At 50.3% G+C, this 26690-nt stretch overlaps 1 protein-coding gene across 2 annotated transcripts in view; it reads right to left on the bottom strand.

Annotated features, from left to right (window-relative positions):
- Nucleotides 1–26690, bottom strand: part of ERLEC1 (endoplasmic reticulum lectin 1) — a 256106-nt gene that overhangs the window by 139146 nt on the left and 90270 nt on the right. For both annotated transcript variants that reach the window (XM_085612592.1, XM_085612593.1), the window contains exon 7: nucleotides 20204–20427. In XM_085612592.1, coding sequence (XP_085468718.1) covers nucleotides 20204–20427 — 224 coding nt within the window. The remainder of the gene's footprint in view (nucleotides 1–20203; nucleotides 20428–26690) is intronic.

The raw sequence follows: 26690 nt of genomic DNA, 5'->3' as shown, positions 1-26690 counted from the left end.
GTATGGATGACATGTGACTCCTACACTTTCAGTCCTTTGGTTTATGTATCATTTCCTATACACGGATTTACACACCTATGATTGATTGTCTCTGTGTAATGTGTGTGTGATGCAAAGTGCTCGGACACCCTACACTGGTATGAGTGGCGCTATATAACTAATTCAATGCATCTGAGAGAGTGTGGTTATGGTGACTTGGTCACTGTTAAAGGGTGCTAGTGAGAGAATCCGTGGTGGAGGTGAATAATCATGTGTATCCATTGGTTGATAAAACTGGGCAGTGAAACCAAACAAATACAAAAAATTGGGATGTTTGCGCATTCTGGCCACGCCTCTGGCTCTGCCCACGGATCCAATCCTTGGGTTATTCCCGCCCTTTGATTCTCCGCCCACAGTTCCCCCTACTATTTTTCCCCCACTTCGACCACTGATATATCGTGTTGATGGATAGTGGGAACACAACACCAGTAAAAAGTACCATACCTATGATATTATAAATTCCAATAAACTGTTGACTAGCAGGTAGCCCACTGTACAACCTGATTAACAAATCATTATCACACTGTTGTTAACAGGCACATTTTGTAAATATAGGACCTACATTTACAAACGTTACTAAGGATTCTGTATGGTCCCGTTATTTGCCAACTGTGTCCACTGGCGGACTCGGGGCGGAGGAGGTCTATGCGGTAAGTCGTGAGGGGGTGACACCATGAGTTACCCGCACCAGGTGACACTAATCCTAGTGACGCCACTGGGGGAAAACACAACCCAATGTACAACTCACTGGCCTCCTGAAAGTCCAATTACAAACTATCATCATCATAGTGTGGGGGGAAGTAATCACCCCCCCCCGTCTCCATTGACATCTTCAAAGGCTGGTTGTCTCTGATCAGTCAGACACTATTCATTGTTTGAGCACTGGGGTGCGACTCTGAGGGAAAGGCGCGGGTCTGCCTGAATCGGACTAGACTGGGACCGCGTGTGCTGGTAGGACTACTTTAGGACACTACCTCGGTCGGCGCTGAGATGAATTTAGCTCTGAGTCAGATAGGACTATTGGGGCAATGTCTTCCTGACAGCATTGAGGCTGGCATTGATTTAAAAAAAGGACTGCAGTTGATTTTGGTGACGGGCTGGAAATATGCCCTGACATCGGAGTACAACCTGAGATGGCATAGGGGGCGTGGTTTGGACGCCGATCGGGATGGCGGCGTGAGCCTGCAGCTCCGTGCCTAATCCCCGATATTTCTCCTGAAATCCGGCCAAAACGCGCCGCAGCTGGCGCGAGCCTGCTGCGTTGAGCACCGGGACGACGGGGGACGCCGCGCACGAGACGGCGGGGGCCCGAGCGAGGCACTGGAGCCGGGACACAGAGCGAGGCGACCGGCGTAGGCTGAACAAGATGGCGGCGGCCCCGCAACGAGCAGAGTAAACAGGCTCAGACGGAGGCTGGGGACCAAGGAGCAGCCGGCCGAGGGTGCAGCTGAGCGGAGCCGATAGCCTGTTGCCCGGGGCTCCGGGACCACGGTGCTGGGGTGCGGCGCTATCCGCCTTAGCGGCGACGACGGATCCTGCTGGCCCCTCCCCCCTCGAGGCGCTTAACACGAACTATTGAGGGGACAGTGGAGCCGGCGCTGGACACCGGAGCGGGGCGCCTGCCCGCCGGCGAATGCGGCCGCTGGACTGCGGAGGGGGCGAGAGAGCGAGAGTGGCGGAGGGGCTGCCGGACGACTAGCGCCCATTGATGGAGGTGGACGGTGCTGACGGCCGGACGAGATAGTGGCGCTGGGCCGCGGAAGCGCTGCGGAGCGGTGGGCCCGAGGACCGCGTGGAGGCGCCCTCCTCCCGGAGGTGAGGCTGACCCGTTGGGGTGAACTAAGTGGGAGCGACCCCGGCGCTGGAACAGGAAGGTGGTGAGCCCGCGCTGTGCGCTGTCGCTGGGTGAAGCTGCGGGGGACCCGTGCACTGGTGGCGGGTGGCCTTGGCGCAAGGACGACTGACTGGCGGCGAGCCGGAGGGCCCTGAGCTGGACAGCCGGGCCCTGGGGAGCGGACTGCCCTGAGGAGAGCACTGAGAACGGGGAGCGGGTGCCGGACCCTGCCTCTTCGCTCCCGGAGTGGACAGACGGCGACGTAGATCTGCCTGCTAGTGGGGCACGGCACTGGAGCTGGTGCAGGGAGAGATGCCCACGAAGGGGGTCGCGCTGCATGTGCCCCCTAGGCACGACCGGGCGGCGGAAGCGGCCGCAGATGGAGGACCCCAAGATGACCCGGGGGACACAGCGCAGGAACGGCGCTTAAACAAACGGCTGGATGGGATCCTGGAGGCCATCACGGCGACCAAGGAGGCCCTGCATCAGGACATAGCGCAGGTCGCTACTGGGCTGGGACTCTTGCGGGCCGATCATGCCAAACTGGCGGACAGAGTCAAAGACAACGAGGTGACGATCCGGGAGCTCAAGCCGGCGGCGGCAACCGCAGAACGCAAAATCGCTGAGATCCTGGGCCGTCTGGCGACGCTGGAGAGGCGAGCGGAAGACGCCGAAGGACGCAATCGGAGAAATAACGTGAGGGTGGTGGGACTGCCGGAAAAAGTTGAAGGGGATGACGCCGTGGCGTACATGGAGGACTGGTTCAGAAAGACCGTGGCCCCGGAGGGCCTCTCCACCTTCTTCTCCCTGGAGCGGGCGCATAGGGTCCCGGCTCGCCCGCCGGCGCAGGGCCGCCCTCCCCGACCCATGTTGGTTAGGCTCTTGCACTATAGAGACAGGGACCTGCTGATCCAGAAGGCGCGTGCAAATGGCCCCTTCCAGGTGGCTAACAGCTCGGTCACGGTGTTCCCAGATTACACGCAGGAGGTGCAGAAGGCCAGGACCTCCTTTCTGGCCATCAAAAAGGAACTACGGGTCGAGGGCCTACAGTACTCCCTGCTGTTCCCAGCGAAACTGCGGGTAATCCTGAGCGGGACGACCCACTTCTTTCAGACCCCTGAGGAAGCATGGACATGGCTGGAGTCGTATCGGGCGGGCACGGCCCGGGGAAGGACGGAGGAAAAAGGGAAGCAGAAACCGACCCAGGTGCGGAAATCGCAACGGATCCGCAGGCGCAACAAACTTCAGGGAGCGGAGCGGGATGGACAGATGGCGGACGACAGGCGGAGGGCGCTGGCGGCGACGGCGATCATAACGGGCTCCCAAGGGGAGCGGACCCCAGTGGCATCAGAGTCTGGCGAGGAGGCCGGGCAGTCCGGCGGAGAGACATCGGAGGTGGAAAGTTCCGGGGGGCCGGTGGTCACCCCACAGACGGCGGATGGACTATTCGACGGGTAATGCGGATGGGGGGGCCACATTGGTGACTCCGGGTTCGGACTGGGGGTCCCGGTGCTCGATGGACTTGCAGGTATGGTGCTGAGACATTCGGGGGATGCTGGGTGCGGGGCGGGGGGCTTGGCCTGCCCTAGGTCGGTTCTGACCACCCTCGAACGGCCCCTAAGGCCTTCTGTGGAGACGACCACAGAGTAAGGAAGGTTTGGTGGGTTACAGGTTTGGATGGGGGCTGATAGTGTGTTATTAGGTCCTGTTCTGGGGAGTGGGTGGGGGGGAGTTTGGGGGGTTGTTCTGGTTGCGGGGTTTTATTGCGCTGCTGTAGGGGGCCCGGGAATGTTGGTGTGCGGGGGGGGTACTGGTTACGATGGGGACATTACCTAATTTGAAATGCCTCACGTGGAATGTTCGTGGCCTCCGCACTATGTCGAGGCGCCACAAGGTCCATGCCCATCTGGTGAGGCGAGGCGTACAAATTGCACTCCTGCAGGAAACTCATTTAACCCAACAGGAACTCACTGCGCTGCAGAGGAGGTGGCGTGGCCAGGTGTTTGGGACTACGTGCTCAGCGTTTGCCAGGGGAGTGTTGATATGGATACGGGCGGGGGTCCCATTTCAGGCTGAGACCCAATTGGTGGACCCGGGGGGTAGGTTTGTGGTGGTGAGAGGGAAGCTCTATGGTCAGGGTGTGGCCTTATGCAGTATATATGCCCCCAACACGGATCAGGCCCGCTTTTTTGTTAGCTTGACGGGTTCCCTGGCGCACTTCCTAGCGGGCCCCATCCTGATAGGAGGGGACTTTAACTCGATCACTGATGTAGCACTAGACCGGTCGCATCCGCCACTGGCTGACTCGCCGGTGCGCCGACTAGCGGCGCACAGGGCGGACTGGCAGGAGAGGTGGGGGCTGATAGATGTGTGGAGGGAGCAGCATCCGGGACACAGGGACTACTCCTTCTTCTCCGCGCTACACGCGCTCCACGTTAGGATAGATGCTATGTTGTGCAGCAAGGACTTGGCGCCCGTGATGGCCCACACGGAGTACCTCGCCAGAACGATATCGGACCACAACCCGCTGCTGCTGACGTTGCAGTGGCGGCGGCCGAGGTCGGCGGTCCCGACATGGCGCTTGAGGCCAGAAGCATTGGAAGACCCGGTGTTTGGGGATGCGATCAAGCGGGGCATAGAGCAGTATTTTACGGAGAATGAGGGTTCAACGGCCACGAGGGCAATGGAATGGGACGCCATGAAGGTGGTGACCAGAGGCATTTGCATGGGAACCTTTGCGAATGTGAGAACCACTATCCTGACGGCCCTGGAGAAGGCGGAAGGGGTGTTGCGGGAGCTGGAGCAGCGTAGGCCTGAGCGGCCAGAGTTGCAAGACAGGCTGCTTGAGGCGAAGGAGGTGGTAGCGACAGAAACTGAACGGCTGCGGGGCTTTGACTACAAGCGGTATCTCGTCAGAGTGCATGCGGAACGGGACAAGGTAGGCACGCTCCTGGCTAGACTAGCAAACCCGGAACCCCGGGGCTGTCCGGTTCTCAGTATTAGAACGGAGATGGGGGAGATGGTTTACTCGCAGGGGGCGGTGCTCCAGCGGTTCGGGTCCTACTATTCGGTCCTCTATGAGAGCCAGCTGGGGGTGGAGACCTCCGCGATAACTGATTATCTGGCGACTCTTTGCCTTCCCCGGGTAGATGCGGAGACTGCGATGGAGCTGGGAGGCCCCATTACGCTGCAGGAGATTCGGGTGGCTATTAAGCAGATGGCCAGAAACAAAACGCCGGGGGTGGATGGCCTGCCGATCGAATTCTACTCGCAGTTCGTGGATGCCTTGGCGCCCAGGCTCTTGCTGGTCTACGCTGAGGCCATGGAGCTGGGGAGACTCCCACAGTCGATGAGGGAGGCCTTGGTGGTGCCGTTGTTGAAGCCCGGCAGGGATGCCTTGGAGGTGACGTCCTATAGACCCTTGTCTATGCTGACGGTCGACTACAAAATATTGAGTCGCATATTAGCCACTAGATTATTACCGTACATGACCACACTGGTTCACGGGGACCAAGCCGGCTTTATCCCCACTAGGAGCACAGCATGGAATATTCGCCGCCTGGTCCGTATCATGGACAACGTCTGGGACCCAGCACAGCGGCCGGCAGTGCTCGCCGTGGACATCGAAAAGGCTTTCGATAGCCTCGAATGGGGATACCTCGACGCGGTGCTCGAGAGGTCCGGCCTGGGGGAGGGGTTCGGACGTTGGACGCGGGTCCTATACTCCTCCGCTACGGCCAGGGTGCGGCTGGGAGCGGTCGTGTCCGAGGCCTATCCAGTGCGCAGGGGCACACGGCAGGGTTGCTCGTTATCTCCCCTGCTGTTCGCCTTGGCGATGGAGCCTTTGGCGGCGCAAGCGCGGACAGGAGCGGTGTACGGCGGGGTTCGCTGTGGGGAGGAGGAACATTATATATCCCTGTACGCGGATGACCTCCTGCTGTACCTGGAGGACTCCGGGGACGCTCTGGACGGGGCTGTGGAGATGCTCTCGCGCTTTGGCGAGCTCTCGGGCCTCAAGGTCAACTGGACCAAAACCTGCGTTTTCCCGCTGCGGGCGGAGGTCCCGTATTGCCCTCCCACTCGGGACGTGGTATGGGAGGCCAAATGCTTTACCTACCTGGGCGTCCGGATATACCACGATGTCGAAAATCTATTGGACGGTAATGTAGGGCGTTGCATACGGGCTCTGAAGGGATGCATGGCCTTCTGGGCTGCCCTCCCGCTCTCGGTCCTGGGCCGGGTCGCGTTGCTGAAGATGGTGGCCCTGCCCCGACTGCTCTATTACTTCCGCACACTGCCGATATGGATCCCGCAGAGGATCTTTAAAGAATTGAGGTCGCAGATCATCAGCTTCCTATGGGGGACGGGACGGAGACGAGTAGCCCTGACGGTACTGATGCGGCCTAAACTAGAGGGAGGACTGGCGGTCCCCGATTTTGAGTTGTACTACCTGGCGGCGCAGCTACAAGTGCTGACACAGAATGTGGCCAGGGTATTCCGGGGCCCGGAGCCGGGACGGGGGACGGGCATCCAGAGACATGTCCTGTCTTACATAGTCATGCAACAGAAGTTAGACCTGAGAGATTTGTCCATCGAGGAGAGGACTCTCCGGCTATGCTGGCAGAGGGGCATGCGGAGAGCAAAGACGATGAGACCTTATGCACCGGAGATCCCGCTGGGGATGCTGACGGCGCTGCCGCATGGAGGCGATTGGTCCCCGCTAGCGGAGTGGGAGGAGCTGGGGTTGCAGATGGTGGGGGACCTCTATATAGATGGGGCGCTGGCCCCCTTCGGGGCTCTGCAGGAGCAGTTTGGCCTCCCAGATGGGAGTTATCTCCTGCACGCGGCGGTGAGCGCGGCAATACAGAAACACTGGAGGAAGGGGCTGGAGGAGCCCACTGTGGCGCTAACCTGCCAGTACGTGGCAATGGCGGCGGGCACGATCAAGGCGGTGACATGCCTACAGGCTAGACTGCTGCAGGAGGGGTTGGAGCCGCTTGCGGCACTGAAGGAGCGGTGGGAGGAAAGCATAGGTAAACCCATTCCGGACACGATCTGGAGCCACATCATGCGGAGGACATGGAAGGGTAGCGGGAATGCCCGCTTTCAGCAGGTGCACTTCTTCATCGTTCACAGGGCGTATTTGACCCCGGGAAAGATTAGCCGGCACTTTAAGGTGCAGGAGGCTGCTTGCCCGCGCTGCTTAACACTGGGAGCTGAACTAGAGCATATGCTGTGGGGGTGCCCGAAGCTCGGGTCGTATTGGGCTGAGGTGGGAGAGATCTTGAATGCTGCGACGGATAGGGAGGTCGAGTTTGATATGGGGGCGTGCCTGCTGCTCTGGTTCCCTCACACAGCAAAGACAAAAGTGACGAGTAAATTTATAGACTTGGGGCTTATGTTGGCCCAGAGAGAGATTACGTGGCACTGGAAGTCCCGGGAGGGCCCATCGATCGGGCGGTGGATCTCCGAGTTATTAAAATGGTCTGGATGTGAGAGTGAAGTCAGAAGGCGCCAAGCGATTAGGACGGACAATGAAGCGGGGCTGGAGTGGGTAAGGGCATGGGAGCAGATCGAGCAGGCCCTGCAGGATTGCCGGCTCGAGCGGGCGGAACGGGAGCGTGAGGAGAACGGAGTTCCTTGAGGCTGAGGACACTAGATGTACCCCGGATAGCTGGCACGAATTAGAGTTAGGGACCACTGGAGGGGCCCGCAACAGCAGCAGTTGGGGGGGGCGGGATGGGAGGGGGGGGAGTTCCTGAGGTGGGAGGGTAATGCTACACTGAGTTGGGTGAAGAATGTAGCTGGTGGGACAGAAAAGCAGAGGCTCCCATGGGGCATGCACCAGGCACCGCTGTGAGGCGATAGTTGTGTTCCATTGCTTAACTATCCATCTATGCCGCCCGGCCCCCGGGATGTGGGCTGAATGGCTGTGTGCGTTGCTAAACCGAAGAATATGACCGGAGATTGTGGGGGGTGCCGGTTGCCCCGATGGTTATGTTGCTGAAAATGTTGCAATAAAAAACATGTTTTAAAATAAAACCTGAGATGGCATAGAGAGCGGACCAGCCGTTGATAACCTGATTGTGGGCCTCCACTGATCCTTGGTTCCCGAAGGCACAGCAGTGGCAGTCAGAAGAGTGCCAAAGATCTGCAACATGGCCCCTTTAAAGGCCACAATCTGTTGTGTGATCGATGATGGCCTTCGAACGTAAGGGGGCATTGGGATCAGGTGCAGAATATGCTCGTCAGTGGGGCCAGGCATTAGACAGAGATGCATCCTGATGTCCTCACAACTTCTCTGGCTAAGAGTGGTGGGACTGGGACAAATCCTGTCTAGCCTTCTTGTGCTTCCACTTCGACTTACCAAAAGACTTGGATCAGGACGAGGATCTGTCATGGGAACAGGTCTGAGCCTTCTACTTACAGTGGGACTTCTGTAACTTCTTTCAGTCTTCGGTGACTTACAGCTCCGCTTCATGTTCCCAAATCGCCTTCGATTCATAAGGACACACTTGCATGGCTGAGTCGTGCCCTGAATCCATTTACCGGAGACATACCTCGTGGGGTTCTGTCATAGACATATGTTTGCCACAATCCTTAAAAGGCTTAAACCATGTAGATGTAGGAGGGACATAGTTCCATTACACAGCATTAAATAGCAGAATTCTCAGGGAAACAAACCTTGTCAATTGGCAGGAAAAGGTTGGGAGCAAGCTCCAAACTGAGGTCGATGTGCAGGGTTGGTCCTTATATGCGGCTCTATCATCTCTTCCGGGAGGAACAAAGTCAAAGTAGAGCCGCACAGCGCCACCTGCCAGGACACAGGAGCAATACTGCTTAAAGCTTACGTATCCAGGCTGGAGCCTGGGAATATAATAAAGGTGACAAATCTGCTATTACAAGTATCAATCAGAAACAACAGATTGTGTTAGGGTGTCAGACCTGCCATCTCAGACTTGACAGTCTGATAACTGGATAACAAGAGGAGGCCTGCCTCTTGATCTTCTTACACCAAGGTACTCCACTCATTGACTGTACAGTATTAGAGTATGGCTGAGTAACAATGATGTATGAGGTGACAAAAGATGGACTTACCATGGGCTCAACTTCCTTGTGCAAGTCTATGGCTTCCCTTTACCCACTTTCAAGGAGGGAGGCTAGCACAATCACTGAGTAATGAATCTGCAGGACCTTGCACAGAAAGACTGATGCAAACTTTCAGTAGAGCAACTAGCTTGAGTCCCCGTATACAGCCAAGGAGTAGCCCTCTCCTCAACAGGGAAATGTAGACTCCAAAGTACCCTCTGCTCTACAGAGTTTTGTGCTCCTTAGCTGGATCATGAAAGAGTCTAGTTGGAACAAGTAGTCTTGTCTGACAAGAGAACGGTCTTTCAATCAGGCACTTTTGCCTTTCCTGGGGTTACTTGTATCTCATGCTTAAGGCCAGGGAAAGCGAGTGCCACATGAGAGGGAAATGTACCTTGGCAGGGGACTGCTTCGCTGGCATGAAGCGACTCCGTACCGCACCCATAGGCCCAGTACCTGTTGAATCTTCCAGACACTTCTTTCCAATAATGAAATCCAATATCTTCTTACACATTAGTGCACCATCAGTAAGGGCAAGCCCGGAAGTTGCAGAGGGACCATCATTTAAATGGTATAACATACAAAATATGCATATACCAGATGACTGTCCCCAATGACTAGACAAACATTAGGTGGTCAATGTTATGATGAGCAAGGTTTGAAGTTGGAACATTGTGGTACCAGCTAACCAAGCTGAAAACCTAAGAATATGTAGAAATATATAGAAGAAAAACAGCAAGTTAAAGAGCCAAAAAAAGACCCATGAGTATGGGGGCTAAGTTCCTGTTAAGGATTTTATGAAGCAACAGAGAAACAGGTTTTAATCATCAACACTAACAAAAAGGAACTGGCAAGAGTATGCATGTGTGTAGGGATAGAGCCATGTCATGTACAATTCATGCCACTGTAGAAAAGCTTTGTCTTACAAGCTACAGAAGGCCCAGCCACTTGCTGCGTGGTTACCCACATGATGAAAATGGAATGAGATGTAAATATATTCATCACTACTGTTTTGCACATTCTAGCTACCCACAATCCTCTACCAATTTCATCTCTTCAAACGTTAAATAACAAACAATTCTTTCTCAAGTGAGTTGAAATATTCCTCATCTTTCAACTACACAGGGACAACCTGACCAGTGTAGGATCCCATGCTAAATGTAAGTGGGTGGTAGGTTAACGCATCGGTAAAAAAGAAAACATAAGAAATGGCACATTCATTAGCAATGTAAGTCTAAAAGAAGATCATCAGCCCCACTGCTTCACCTTCGAGGAAAAGAATAGGAAACCAACAGGGACAAAAGGCTTTTAAATACACGGTTACAGTGTGTAAGAGGGGACCCAATGATGAAGCATGTCACCCTCGGGTGAGTGAGGGTTCTCGTCTTTAAAAGATAAGATTTGTTTCCCCCTCCATCCCCCCCTCCTTTCTCCACACACGTTGACTTCTTTTCCAGTCCAGTAGCATTGCATCACTTTTTGTGAGTTATATTCAATTGGAGTTAGTGTTGTTTGATGCTTCATCTTACTCCCTCTTTAGAACCCTTTAGTGTGATACATATTAGTACAGCAATTGCTGTGGGTTTGTGTATTTTTATGATCGGCTAGTTTGGTTTATTTCGTTGTAGGGGACATATGATTAAAATAGCCAGCTTATGTTAATCCAGTAATAGCCCCTGTGAGGATATGACTGAATACACGGGTTTAGCTTTTGATGAGGATACAGTACAGGCGATATTAGATACACCCAGTATCTTAGATACACACATTTCACAGACTCTATCCAACACAGAAGAATGGACTAAACTTAGCAACATTAAGAAACAACAAGTACGGACCATTCTACATGCTGCCATTCTTACTGAATACCTTAGAGGGAACATAGCTCCTCCTGGCCTCATTGTGTCTAACACCCCAAGACTATTCCTAGATAACAAGGTGTTCGTTACTAACTGGTCTAAAATAGCCTGGCGTTGTACCAGAGATTGGCTTGTCCTAATAATCACGACAGCCAAAGAAACAGCTGACTTATTAGTTATAGAAATCCAAGCCTTGGAAACACAGTTGAAAACAGGTATTCAGATTTCAGTATATAAAAAGAAATTAGATGAGATAACAAAAAATCTGAATGAGGTCAAAGACAATTTGGTTAAGTATAAAATTGGCAAACTCAAGAAAGATCTGGATAGATTCTCTCTTGAAAAGGTGTACCCTTATATTGCAGATGGGTACCAGGCCAACCTTAACAAAAAGGTGAATAAGAAAGGCGCACGAGGTTGGCGTAGAGATACGGACGAGTGGACCTCCAACTCTGACGAGTGGAGTGACTCCACTGACTCAGATACAGATCAATCTCTCTTTCGTCAACCTAGGAGAGGTAGGGGGGGAGGCAGAGGACACCCCTTTCCCCAAAACCAACAAACCCCGTGGTGGCCACCACAACCATGGTCTTTCCCACCACCCCTTTTCCATCCCTGTCCACCCTATGGGGGTCCGTCTTACCAACCTTTTTTGGGACAGGGCAGAGGACGGAGAGGACGCAGGAGAGGGAACAGAGGCCAGACACTGGAGACTCCCAGAGTCAATTGGGACCCTGCATTGGAACAGAGGATCACGAGGAGCATGACAGCCTCCACGAGCGAGGCAACAACTTAATTGTTAATCTGAGTAGTAAAACACTTACACAACTAGAGATTGGTGTTCTGTCCAAGGGTTTAGGTTTTGTACCTACCAAACTTGGCGATGATTTCATGACCCACAAAGAACTGGCCGAATTTTTTCGGAAAATACGTCTGTGTTTTTTCTTTAATGACTCAGATAAAGAAACATTTGACCAGGGCTCAAATACAGGTCTTCGCAATAAGTCTACCTTTTTACCTACATCACAACAGGTTCCATCAGAAGTCCTTACCTTTGAAAAAGCGGTTTTGAAAGATTATGAATTGGGCCTCAGTTATACACATAAAATATTTTGCAATCTCTCTAATTTAGAGAGACAATGTGTTTCTAATTTGGGCAATGATCCCCTTATCACGATTAAACCAGCAGATAAGGGGGGAGCAACGGTGATCTTGGACACAGAGGTATACCGTCATGAATGCAATAGACAGTTAGAGAATGCTACTTTCTATACACGCATTGCACTAGACCCCACCAGACGGTTACAGCTGAGAATCAAGTCATTGGTGGAAGAAGGGAAAGAGGCGGGTTGGATAACAAAGAACGAGGCTGATTTCCTGATCCAAAAAAACCCCAGGATACCAGCCTTTTATGTCCTCCCAAAAATACACAAACACCAGCGACCTCCACCTGGGAGGCCCATAGTTTCTGGTATTGGGTCTCTTTTAGAGCCTTTATCCAAATTCGTGGATCATTTTCTTCGTCCTTTTGTATCCTTAATGCCCTCGTATCTACAGGACACTAAACATGTGTTGCAGTGTCTTGAATCCTTTGCTTTTGATCCTAATTGCCAACTAATGGCCACATACGATGTGGAAGCATTGTATACTAATATACCGCAGGATGCCACGCTTGAGACAATACGGGATCTTCTAGACAATAATCCACGTGATGACCAAACTCCGAATGACTTTGTCATGCAATGTGCTAGACTAGCACTTAAAGAAAACTTTTTCAGTTTTGAAGGGCAATTGTATTGGCAAACCACCGGTACTTCCATGGGGAGTACCTGTGCACCCAGCATGGCCAATCTCTACATGCATGGTTTTGAGACGCAACACATCTATCCCCTACATAATCCCTTCCTTGGCCAACTCAAAGTATGGAAGCGTTATATAGACGACATCCTGGTCATCTGGGAAGGTGACCAGGGGTCCCTTGAGGACTTCTCTATATGGCTTAATACACGGGATGCGAACCTGAGGTTTACTGGTGAGAATAACAACTACTCTATCCCTTTTTTGGACCTTAGATTATATCCTAAAGATGGGAGGATTCATACCGAGTTATACCAGAAACCGATGGCTCGTAATTCCCTGCTGAGTTTTCACAGTTTCCATCCAAGGGCATTACTAACTAATCTTCCAGTAGGCCAATTTCTCAGACTAAGGAGAAATTGTTCTGAATTGGCCCAGTATCATAAACATGCTAGGAAGCTGACTGAGGAGTTATCTGCCAGACATTATCCGACACAATTGATAAAAAGAGCTGCGAAAAGAGCTCGGAACAACGACAGGGGGGCTCTCCTGGAAACATATACCAAACCAAAATCAGATAGGTTGGTGTGTGTGACGACTTTCAGTAATCTAACTATGAATGTTAAAAGGGCCATCAATAAGAATTGGCACATACTTAACACAGGGAAGCTCACACTAGATTCGCCCCTATTTGCATTGAAACGTAGTAGTAATCTACAGGACCTTATGGTACATACACGACCAAGGACCATCATACGTACCAATAGCCAATCAACATTGTGGAACACTGATCCTGTGACTGGGCACTTTCCTTGTGGCTCCTGTTCATGTTGTCCGTTTACAAGCCATGTAACGGAGATCGATATTTTACCAGGGAGACCTTGGAAACTGAATAGCCACACCAACTGCAATACCAGTGGGGTGATATATATGATCACGTGCCCCTGTTCACTGAATTACATTGGAATGACCTGTCGTAAAATACGTCAAAGAATCACTGAGCATCGTAGCACCTTTCGGTGCAAGAAATCAAATACACGCATGACAAGACATTACCTTGAAAAGGGTCACACAGAAAACGACCTGCGATGGGTCATTATCGATAAACCCCATTATGACATTAACATGGAACCTTTGGAAAAGGTCCTATTTCGTCGGGAACAACGTTGGGTGTTTCGCATCAAAAGTCATTTGACAGGTCTAAACGAAGACATTCCCTGGGGTTCTGTCTAACTTTGCCTTGTGCCTCATAGCTTCCATTCAGTACCAACAGACGTTTAGGATTTATGACACAGTCTTATATTGAGGGTGACACTATGACATACTCTGGTACTTCTGGTGGGACCAGTGCCGGGTTTATATGTATGTTGGTAACATGACTTTAAGGTTTTTTATCCATAGCAAGCTAGACATAATAATGTATGCATATTTGTGTCTTTGTTTGTGACACATGTTGGTCAGAGATCTTTTGATGCACTAGAGACACTATCACTCTATTATGTATTATACATCATCTTACAATAGAGTGGTTAGCTTACTTTCTCTATGCACTGAAGTATATGTTAACCATCTTTACATTTTGTCTGGCCACACGACTTGGTTGTCGTACAGGAGTGACCTTACTCCATTTTATATATCCCTGTTGAGTTCACATTATTAAATCGGTATATTTTATCATGCTGTAGCTATACCGTTTCAGTGTCAATGTGGTGGCTGTTATACACGAACTCATAATACAGGAGCTTGTTCACGCTTTTCTCGCCAGCTTTTTACAGCGTTTTTACTTTCTCCATATGTGATAACTACATCTCCCATGATCCCTTGTGAACCGGATGTCAATTGTTGACTTCCGGGTCGATGCATTCACGGAGTTTCTTGCCGAGATAAAAACATTTGGAGACGCGCTGTCTCTCCCCCTTCGGTTGATGTCTTAAATGCAAGGACACAGATCAACATAAGGTACTGTAGGTGGGGGAATGTTTGGCCGCTATTTTATATGAGCGCTGTAGAGATGTTGTGTCTTTTATACTTGATACACCTTAGGTCCTTACATTACCCTGCTGTTACCTTCGAGTACATGCTTGATATTGCCATAGTGGGGCGTACACATTTAATGAGCCAGTGTTAGCCGTTTCTTGAGCTGTGCGATTTACCGAACTATCGCCTCCCATGACTGTTATCAAATACTCCTTGGTGATAAATCTAATATACCCCTTGTTTATCTGTATCCATTTTAATTGCAAAAGGGCTAGACGCTTTTCTTTTGTCCTGTTATGTGCAACGTGGGTTAACCATTTTTGAGCCGCCCCCCTTTTTTTGTCTCCTTTTAGTAAATTGTGATCTGAGGCATCATTCCTTGAAAGGTAGAGGTAAATTAACATTACCCATAGGTGAGTTGATCATGTATACTTACCTCAAAGTTGTCTACCTCTTTCCTAACCGCGTGTGTAACACATATCACGTGTGTGGTGTTTCTTTTGGTGTGTGGTGGGAGACCATGACGTTCTGACAATTAATTTGTTAATTGTTTTATTTACTTTTAGAAACACTGGACCGGACTGCGGCTGGTTCTGTTGTTGTATATACCTCATTATTGAGTATGGTTTTTAACTTTATTATTTGTGCAGAGTGATGTTATTGAGAGGTCCTGATGAATGCCACGAACGAGCAGTCACCTGGCAGAAACATGTCGACCACCAAGTACTAGGATATTATTTCAATCCTGTATCACCTCGTTTTAACTCTAGCTGATGGGAACTATTAGTAAAGTAAATGTTGTTACCCTGTAGCTAGTTTTACCTATTCACAACTTTTTTTGATCCACACTCTGCCCCTTACACCCTATGCCTAAATTGGCAACCTCATAAAACACCTCACGCTCCTCTCCTTCTTGGAGAGTTGTAGCCCACACTGTACACCTTGCGGTTACAGTGTGTAAGAGGGGACCCAATGATGAAGCATGTCACCCTCGGGTGAGTGAGGGTTCTCGTCTTTAAAAGATAAGATTTTTTCCCCCTCCATCCCCCCCCTCCTTTCTCCACACACGTTGACTTCTTTTCCAGTCCAGTAGCATTGCATCACTTTTTGTGAGTTATATTCAATTGGAGTTAGTGTTGTTTGATGCTTCATCTTACTCCCTCTTTAGAACCCTTTAGTGTGATACGTAATACTTAAACTTACCACTGCTTAGTGTTTCTGTAAATCAAGTTAACTATTTACCAAACTACAGTGAATCAGTAATCTCCTAGAGTGGCTCTAGGGATGCAAATGTTATTGTAAAAAAGAGAGAGTAGTTTGGGTCCCGATTTCGCAGGTACTGCTATGCCAATCAACTTCAACACCATCAGGGGCTGGATATAGGGTTCAGTTCTTAGATGCCTTGAAAGTATGGGTGACACCTAGAAAATACTGTGTCTAGACAACAATACGGGTTACAGAAGAATGGTGCAAGTGAGAGTCTGTTTAGGAGACCAGTTCTTTTGGTAGTCTTCAAGCTGGTGAACACCAGTCTAGAAGTGCAGAAAAGGCTTTTGCGGGTCTGTAGTCGCCAAGGCACTGGAGTCTGAAGGCCATCCCTGCTTTTTATCCTTAAACAAAACATGGTTTTCTGTAATTTATTCTTCATCAGTCATGAATAACCATGCTTTTACTTTTGTTTCGACTGCATATTTTCATAGTGGAAAACCAGCAACTGCAGCAGGATGGGAGTTTCTTGATAAAAGAGCATGGAGGTTTAAAGAAGCTGACCAAAAGGTTTATGGTGTCATGAGTCACAATCAAATGGCGGGTACATCGTCATAAGACACGAACCACCTAAACATACGGAAAGAGAGAGCGGGTCATCATCCATGAAGAATTTGTCACAGGACCCATATGGACAAATCACAGTGACAGTATGGCTGAATAGTGATACTATCTGTAATGAAAAAGATGCACTACTACTGCAATCCACACAACCCCTTCTCCCAACACGTTCCACAGCCACACCTCCATTATCCGCCGTAAGCACACCATCCTAAACCTTTCCCTCTACATCTCCATCTCCATCTCCCAGCACCTCTCTGCAGCCCCCTCTTTCTTGCCACCTACCTCCCTCTTATGCAATCTGTAGGAAAGTAGGATCTTCTTTCATGGTTACCCTCACTTTCTTTCTTGGTGTCAGTGTGCTTTTGACCTAGTCTGCTGGGATCCTGCTAATCAGGACCCCAGAAACTGTGCTTTCTCCCCTAAATTGACATGGCAAGTACTTTGGTTCCCCCACAATTGGCTACTGGTGTACCCTTATAAGTCCCTAGTATATGGTATCGAGGTACCCAGGGCATAGGTACACCAGAAGTCTATGGGCTGCAGCATGTATTGTGCTACCCATGGAAGTTCACTTAAACTGTGAATCCAGGCCTGCCATTGCAGCCTGTGTGAGTTGGTGCTTGCACCTCTCATGACAGAAATGTCCTTATATCGGAGGTCACTGCACTTAAAACCTATAAGTCACCCCTATGGCAGGTTCTTCAGTCCTGAGGGTAGGGTGCTTGGTTATAAGTGTGAGGGTACCCCTGCATAACTATGACACCCCTATAAAACCCCGAAGTCAATTCTCCAGTCTTTGTAAGTGTGGTCAGACATTTTAATATATATTGTAGACATCAGTCATTACGAGATGTCTAACTATATAGTGGCTGCACCGAATCCGGTCATGTTTGGTATCAAACATGTTGGAATCATACCACAACACCAATTCCAGTGTTGGAAGTATGATCCCAATTACTGGGGGATTCCTTTGGCGACCCCCTGTACTCCAGGTAACAGCCTTTCAGGGTCTGCAAGCAAGCTAGTGTTGCTGCCAACCACAGACACAATTCTGCCCTCCTGCAGCTTAGCCAAGCTCGAGCAGGGGAATGTAGAACAATAGGTTTCCTGTCACAGGGAGGTGTGACCACCACATAGACAGAACTTAGTGTATTGGGCTGGGGTGGGGTGGGGGCACTTGCCAGCGCCAATAGACAGCTGTGTAGGGCACATTTGGTGCCCTCCTTGCATACTCCAGCTGGAGCTAGTTCAGGTAAACCTTGGCTCCTGCTCTGGCGCAAAACTGGACAAGGACATGAGAGCATCCTCCCCTCCGTCCAGTCCCTCCCCTGGGACAGACCGCCAAGTTGTCCCAACCCTTTCCTAAGGGTACTTAAGGGCTTACCTATGGGTGGGTCCTTATATTCATCGTGGTACAGGCCTACGTCACTCTTCACTTGTCTGGACACATGGACTTTGTTGGACTTCAACTGGAACCAAGACTGCACACCAAGGAAGTCTACTGCTGCTCCTGGCCTTGCTGTTCCTCAAGTATTCTTCGTCATCTGTGTCTGTGCTTCATCCAAGTTCTTCAAGAGACCTGTGGCCATCAAGGACACTCGAAGGAATATCCCTTGAGTGAAGGAGTCACTCCCCTGCATCTGCAGACAGCACAACAAACCTGACCTGTCTGCTGCTCCCGTCATTCTACAGACTTCATGAGGCACAGCAACACAGGTGGGGGTTCTGCAACTCCCCCCCCCCAGGTCTGACCTGTTCTCTATGCAATTTAGAGACCAGCATCCTTCGTTGGGACTGCTGGGACCAAACCCTGGACCCTTATCTTTGGAGAGCTGCTCGGGCTCCTCTTGCGCCTTTGGCCTGTGGGTCCTCCTGAGGGTCTTCTACTGCTTCAGTGGGCTCCCCTGCTAGCTCGGGCCTGCTCTGGCTCTCCTGCTGCTGCGATTCCCTTGGATCTTGCTGCTCCCAACGTTGCCCTTTTTTGTCTTCCATGACAGTTGCGGATACCAAGGCTTGTTGGTGCTCACGCCAGACATTGACCAACTAGTCACCGACATCCGACGTGGGACAGCTAGTAAACGGCTCCTAGTCTTCCCCAGCATTGTCTGGTCGTCACAGCTGTAGCAACGAGGTCACCATTGACTTTAAAACCGCCCGACATTGGTGGTCATTGCGTTTCCAAGCCTCCGGTCACCTTCGAGAGGCATAGACTGTTACCTCTGCTTGCAGGTACTTCACTTCCAGAATCCACCCTTGGATTCCACCCGACACCTTCATCACAGGTCTTCTCCAGAGGCATCTTCTTCAAAGTTGTCCATTGTTGTCTAAGGCAGGTTACGAATTCACTTCAGCCGTATGCACCCGGCTTCCCTGATGTAGGCAATTCGGTCCCTGGAGCATCCACAGGTGGGGTGGCTCTCCAACCTTCTGTCTTCCAACAAGTTTCTTCGGGGTTCTCTGGGAAGTGTCCTTCATCACAACTGTAAACGCAACTTCTCCATTGACTTTCATTGGGCACACAGCGGTGTTCCCACTCTGCACAGAGCCTCTTTGGGGTTCCTGGGTACTTACCTTAGGTGTTTTTTTTGTGTCCCCAGCTCCTCTGGGTCTTCTGGTCCAAGTCCCGTTCTCCTTTGCAGTTCGCATTTCACTTTCTTAATATATGGTTTGGTATCCCCCTGGAGACCACAGTATTTTGTGCTTCTTACCCAATTGCTTGTGAAGTATTTATGTGTATTGTATTATCCACAGGTAGGAGATATACCAATGTGATACTGCTATTGTGTTGTAATATATAGACTTATTTTTCCTAAACACTGTGTGGTTTCTTTTAATCTAATCTACAAGCTGCCTAACACTCCTTCAAGATAAACCTGAAGGCTGCTCTCCACAGCTACCACTGTGAGAGCTTTCTATGGTTAGCAAAGACCACTAAAATCACCATAAGGGTTGCCTGGATTAGTGCAAGGTGCACCACTTGAATAAGTGTGCACCATATACTAAGCCAGCTTCCTACACCATCTTACTCCCTCTCATGCCAGTTCTCTCCCTCACCAAGTTTCTTTAACCATCTCCCTCACTCTCTCTGTACCTCGCTGCAAAACCCTTCAAGGTCTCATCCATAAGCAGAAACGAGATAAGGACTAAGTAGCTTAACTGCTCTGTCTGTGTACATGAGGGTTCTGTTTTTGCTCAGAGAAGCACATTTGTTGAGATGAGGATTATGAGGGTTGACAGTGGAAACAGCTGTACACAATTCACTTTCACAAAGAGATGGGAACCAGCGAAAACTATAATAAACACACTATGCAATGGATCAAAATGTTAAAACTGCGACGTACCGACTTACAAGTTGAATAATAGTACTGCTTTTAACAGACTACTGAATGTTGATACTAAGTGCATTAATGGCCAAAAAACTGTCACATGCTGGGCAGAGGAGGACACTTCAATGATATTCTGCAAATGGGGAAAAAGTATACAAATGGACTTGTATTGGTAATAGAGAACGAAAGTAAGGATTGATAAGAGCCTTGCTCAACTTTTAGAGTTACACTAGGAGAAGTGCCATATCGTCCATGGTAGTTCAAAAATACATAGAACCCACTCAGATACTTTTTACAGTACAGACGCAGAACTGCAATGATCAGAAGTAGATTATGAAAATGCTTGGGGTAGAAGGGTCAACCACAGAATTTGGAGATAAGTTAAGAAGATGGAAAAGAATGATCAGAGCGATGTAGTTGCACTCAGAATAGCTGCAGTTCTGCAATATTACCTATATTTAGGATGGCTACATAAAATTGGTGTCAATATGATAACTTCATATTCACAGGTAGTGACTTCGTCGACAGAATGGATCTCGTGCTTGGCCTCTGGATGGCAGATGTACATCACTACAGTCAATCTGGGCTGATTCTGCTTCAGGCTACAGGGAGTTCCATTTCCCATTTCCAAAGGGAAGTATGGCATCATTTGCCCTTCTATGTTTTTAGTAGGAATCTAAAACAAAGACATACAAGACAGTGTTACTTTTCTACACTATTTAAAGTAAAATTTGAAAACAAGAAGCTTAAACAGTTCTCGTACATCGTGGGGGTATCAGATTTCCAAATGCTGCAAACAGACCAGAAAGCCATCTTTCTACTAAACTTAGGGCAATGTTTACTTGTATTCTACTATGTTCTAAACCTAATGAAAGCTTTGATGCAACACTGGTGGTATACAGCGCTATACACAACCGCAATAAAAATATCAATCCAAAAGGCATGAGATTGAGAGGCTCTACAGTGACATTAGAGTTACACTTCACACGGTAAACTCTTTTTTGTTAATAACTTTGGCACTGTTTGAAACATGTGCACAACATTGTTCTAGCACTTGTCAGCCAAGGAAAGCAATGTGATTGATGTGGCTGGCAACGGTACAAAGGCTCTGATGCAATTTATTAAACAACTAACCTGTGCACAGTAGCTTCCATTAATCGTCAATACTCAACCTGGTGCTCCTGTAGAACATATCACTCTTCTTCCATAAGACAAGTGGTTTAATTAGAAATCACATTTTATCATTTACACCCTCATGTGAGTGTGAGGATAATCTACAATGGCCCGCTCGCAGCCATCGTTAGGAACCACATACTCAACATAGTCTCCTACGCCGACGTCACCCAGCCGGTTCTCTTCCTCACCAACTAACCAACAGTCGGCAAGAATAACTTTCATGACGGGATGAAGGCTGCCGCCGCCTGGATGAAGAACAGCTGCCTCAAGCTCAACTCACAGAAGATCGAAGTACTCATCATGGGCCCCACCCCCTCTGCCTGGGATGACTCCTGGTGGCCCACAGCACTTGAAACCTCCCCCACACACCACGCGAGATACCTCGGCATCATCCTAGACTCCTCGCTTACCATGAGCCACCAGATCAAAGCAGTCTCATCATACTGTTTCCACACCCTACGCCTGCTCCAAAAGATCTTCAAATGGATCCCCACAGAGTACAGAAAGACCGTCTCCCACGCACTAGTCAGCAGCAGGATCGAATACAGCAACAAACTCTACGCCAGCATCACCCAGAAACTCTTCAAGAAACTGCAGAACATCCAGAACGCCTACACCAGACTCATCCTCAACATCCCCCTCCACAACCACATCACCAGCCACCCAAGAATCCTCCACTAGCTCCCAGTCAACAAAAGAATCACCTCAGAAAAGCCCTATACGACGGGGGACTGGCGTACCTCAACCACCACCTCACATTACACGTACCTACCATAGACCTCTGCTCCGCCCAACTGGACCTCTGTACCGTCCAACGTATTCGCAACACCACAGCCAGAGGAAGATCCTTCTCTTACCGCAGCAAAGACCTGGAACACCCTGCCTCTCCACCTCAGGCAATCATCGTCACTGCCTCAATTCAGGAAGGACCTCCTGCACCTCTCCCCTCCCCAATCCCCCTCCCTCCCACCACCACCAGCGCCTTGAGACCCTTACAAGCCTGTGATTGATTCTGTCTCTGATCTTAGACAACTGGAGGAAACTATCCACAGAGAAGACCATAAATTTGCTGGCTAAGCAGGAACAAACCGACTGCCCTTTAGTTCCGGTCCTTGATTCAGTCTTAAAAGGCCTATTTGTGGGGGTGGCCAAGATGGCGAATGAGTAGGACGTGCCTGGTAATCGCTCCGTCGCGCCGGCAGGGCCCACAGCCTAAGCATTAAATAGCTGGGCTGGGAAGGGGTCTCCAGGCCTCCGCTACCTCTGCAGAACTCACGGAGAAGCCCTGGGGCCGATACGTAGTGGAGAGGTGCGATTGCGAGCAGAGTTCCAGGTACCTTACCTTGCCCCCACTCGCAGATTCCCAAGAGACGGCGGGGCTGCCTAATACAGGTGCCAAGGCGCAGGGCCTGAGCAAGAGTGTGGCCTGTGGAAGACTCGAGAGGCAGGAAGGCGCGGCTGAGAACAGAAGAGGCCCGCAGCCCTTTCCCGGAGCGACCAGGAGGAGGCTGCCCGGATCACCGCCAAAGAAACGGAGCTGTATTCACATGGGCGTCCGCAGGGGAGGGCAAGGAGGGGCGCTTGCCCCCCCCTGGACGCTCCTCCTTGCCCCCCCTGTGGCCACTTATGCTTTTAGGACGCCTTTTGTCCGGGATTACGGGCCCTGCAGGGAGCAGAGGTGTTCCCTGCCAGAGGCCTCAACTCCCTGATGGGGCTCCTTGCACTCCCCCTCGCTGCCCCTCCCGCCCATTGTCATTCTGTCTGCGGCTGATTGCCACAAACAGAATGACAATGGCCGGTTTGAGCTGCGCGCCACAAGCACGAGTGGTTAGGTCTGGACACAAAGACCTCCTTTTAACACTCTCAGGGCCGGCTTTAGGGCGGTGCAACCAGTGCCACCGCACTGGGTGCTGACTCTTCGAGGGGGCGCCTATTTGGAAGTATTTTATGGTTTTAAAAGCACCTGCTGCATTGCCGGCCTCCGAAATTGTCATACAAAAATAAAAATGTCAAGATAACTTGGTGATTAATGTTCTTCCTGGAGAGAAAAGGAGTTTTGTCAAGTGGTATTTTTAACTCATTTTATGTATCACAGAGGGTTAATGTGTGTGCTGCAAAGAATGTGTACCATGCAGATCACAAAATGCATATAGTTTAAATAGGTCAGTGCTTTTGTCAGAGAGATCCTTTCGGTAAAAAAAAATCATCATTATGAAATGTAACCTCCAACCATCGGGTTCTGATTTACTTTCTGAGTCTGTGCTTCTCCAGACCAAGCACTCTTAAACTATACTGCCTACCAGTATGGATGACATGCAACTCCTACACCTTGCAGTCCTCTGTATTATGTAACATTTCCTATACACTGATTTACACACCTATGATTGATTGCATCTGAGTAGTGTTTGCGATGTAAAGTGCTCTGACACCCTAAACTGGTACAGGTGGCACTATTAAATACATCTGAGAGAGAGTGGTTATGGAGACTTGAGGGGGTACTGTTAAAGGGTAGTAGTGTGGGAGTCAGTGGGGAGCGCCCGTGGGGGGCGCCAACAAACTTTGTCGCACAGGGCGCCACCAGCGCTAAAGCCGGCCCTGAACACTCTGTAGCCTGAGAGCAAGGGGTCTTCTGAATGAAGTTCTGGGGGGGGGGGGGGGGGTCGATGCATTATTCTCCCAAGTCAAAAACTGAGGTTGCAGCATAGACCGGATTTCAGATCCCACTAAAACGTACACAGACTTGTGTCAATAACATATCTATCTGCCAGTATGCACCCTATCATGTCTGGCAGGACGTCCCGACCCTGTGTTTCACTACCTCATATCCCCCTGCACCCCACTCCCCATGCTCACTGCCTCATATCCCCCTGTATCCCACTCCCCGTGCTCAGGGCCGGCTCTAGGGCGGTGCGACCGGTGCCACCGCACCGGCTGCTGACTTCGTGTAGGGGGCCCTAATATGATGATTTTAAAAGCACCCGCTTCTTTCCTGGACTCCTAGAAACTTTCAGCCACCTATAAAAATGTCTAAATGACTGCAGTGATTAATGCACTTCCTTAGAGAGAGGGAGAGATCAAAGTTTTGTGTAGTGGAAGTTTCTACTCATCCAAAGGTAGCGCAGAGGGTTACTATGCTTGCTGCAAAGAACGTGCAGCTCACTAAGTGCGTATAATGTAATGTAAATAGGTCAGTGGGTCACACTTTTGTCAGAGAGACCATATTGTTGATAACTCTTTATGAGTTAAAATCCTAATGTGGAACAGTGAGCAAGTAACTGTTAGCAAAGATGCATGCAAACTGGGCTAGAGCGTTATGATTTCCCCCCAGTTTTTCATTATCCTACTGTGGCAAAATGGGTTAATTTGGGTAGAAATCAATTCTTATTAATAAAGAGAACCCCCCATCCATGGTGCTAGGTTTTAAATTCTAGGTTTCTGATTCTCCTGACCAAGCACTCTTAAACTATCCTGCCTACCTGTATGGATGACATGTGACTCCTACGCCTTCTTGTCCTCTCTCTTATGTAACATTTCCTATGCACTGATTTACACACCTATGATTGATTGTCTCTATGTAATCTGTGCGATGTAAAGTGTTGTGACACCTTACACTGATAGGAGCGGCGCTATAAAATGAATTAAATGCACCTGAGACTGAATGGTTACGGAGGCTTGAGGGGCGCTGTGAAAGGATGGTTATGAAGAACCTGTAGTGGCGGTGGTCATTGGGGGTGCCAAAATGCATTATCGCACTGGGCCCCACGAGCGCTAAAGTCGGCCCTGCCCATGCTCACTGCCTTATATCCCTCTGTACCCCACACCTCGCGCTAACTGCCACGACATATCCCTCTGTACCCCACACCTTGCGCTAACTGCCACAACATATCCCTCTGTACCCCGCACTTCGCGCTCACTGCCACATATGCTTCTGTATCCCACTCCTCACACTCACTGCCTGATCGCTCATTTTACCCTGCCATTCATCTTCTACGTGTTCTCTCCCCTTCCACTCGTTCTACCTCTGTTCACCCCTTACTTCTTTTTGTGCCTTACTTCTTTCTCAATATCTCTACTTCTTTTCCTCTTCAGTAACATCTGTGACACATCTCTGCACTTCCTTTATATCAACGCACCCCTCTACCTCGCCTGTCTACCTCAGTCGTTATTATTCCCTCTTCCTCAGCTGTCTCTACCTGTCTCTGACACACCTCTCCCTCTCTCTACCTGGCCCTCTCTGGTTCTACGACTGCGTTATTCTCCCCTCTCCAGCTTTGATTTACCTGTCTCTGCTCCTGAATCTTTTACTTCTACACCTCACTTCTTTGTCTACCCTTCACCCCTCGCTACCCTTCTGTTTGCCTCACTACGGTCTTTACCCGACCCACCTTCAGTGCCTCTTCCCATTTCGCCTCACTCCCTCACAGCGCTCTCCTAGCATGCATCTGTTTTTCCCCTCACCACCATGCCTGCCTCTACCCCTCCTTACCTTTCTAACCAGCCTAACTTTCTACTTTCCTGTTATTCCTGGTAGTGAACCTTTCATTTCACCCCTCCGGTTGTATTATCTACGCATTCAAATTGAGTAGGTCATTGCTGTGCTCCCAACCTGACATCGAGACCCAGTCCCCTAGCCTCTCAACATGCCCAGATATAACAACAAGCATTGGCATAGCCAATTGGTCTCGCCTTTGGGACCTGCTGCAGAACTAAATACTTATACTGCCGGCATCATACTTACCCAGCGCCAAGACGCCTTGGCAGAAGTGCGCTATATAAGTTCTTCAGTCAGTGAGTCAGTCATAAGGTCCCAAAGGCGAGACCTATTGGCTATGCCAATGCTTGTTTTTCTCAGGTTGGCCTGAACATTACCCGATCCGGATTGTCTGCCATTTTAGCCCCGCCCCCATTAACATTAGCCACGCCCCTTCATTTGCCAGGTTCGCCCCCCCCTGGAAAAATTTCTGCGGACGCCCATGTGTATTCACCTACTCCGCACCAGGGTGACGGAGAGATCCGGCGGCCGATGACTGCATGGGCCCCACGGGTGCCCCCACTCCAATGAGGCGCTCCGAATAAAGGCAGTCGTATCCCCCCTTGGGGGACGAAAGGAGAACAGACGTGTGCCCGCAAGCAGCCGGACAGCGCACAACGGTCCCGGTTGCTGACCAGCAGAGGGAGCGGGCCCCAGTGATCTGGACCCGAGGAGCGGTGCGAGCGGGCGAAGGGGTCCCAGCAAGCGGAGGACGCACAGCCCTCCTTCGGGTGGCATTTCTCACACCCCATCCCCCTTGAAGAGTGCGCTAAAGGGGCTACTCGAAGAGTCCCCTCATCCCCCCTCCCGAGTTGAGAGGCACAAAGACTAGATCTGGCACCCAGCCACAGAACCTCGGAACAGAGGGTCCCCCAGAAGGTCAGGCGGAGGCTGACCCTAAACGCTCTACGCCCGGAGACAGCATTCTCCCACAAGCCCCAGACAACTGAATCAGGCTTACCTCGAGGTTGTACACAGGGTGTATCCAGCTGACCCGCCGACGAAACAAGAGGCAGGTCATACACGACACCCCAGCCACACTGACGATACCGGACAGCACTGAGGAACTCAAATGTTTATCCCCACTTAGGGACGAAACTCCATGCTCAACATGGCATCCAGTAAAGAGAGCATCTCCTCAAAATGTCTTCCTCCGGCACCGAAACTCCGATTTCCTTTCCAGGGACCTCAATGGATACAAATGGCTGCGACACAGAGGCCCCCATTACCCG

Source organism: Triturus cristatus, chromosome 6 (assembly GCF_964204655.1).
Source record: "Triturus cristatus chromosome 6, aTriCri1.1, whole genome shotgun sequence".
In the NCBI taxonomy this organism is placed as follows: Eukaryota; Metazoa; Chordata; class Amphibia; order Caudata; family Salamandridae; genus Triturus; species Triturus cristatus.
Note: the sequence above shows the minus strand (reverse complement) of the source record. Positions and strands in the feature narration are given on the sequence as shown.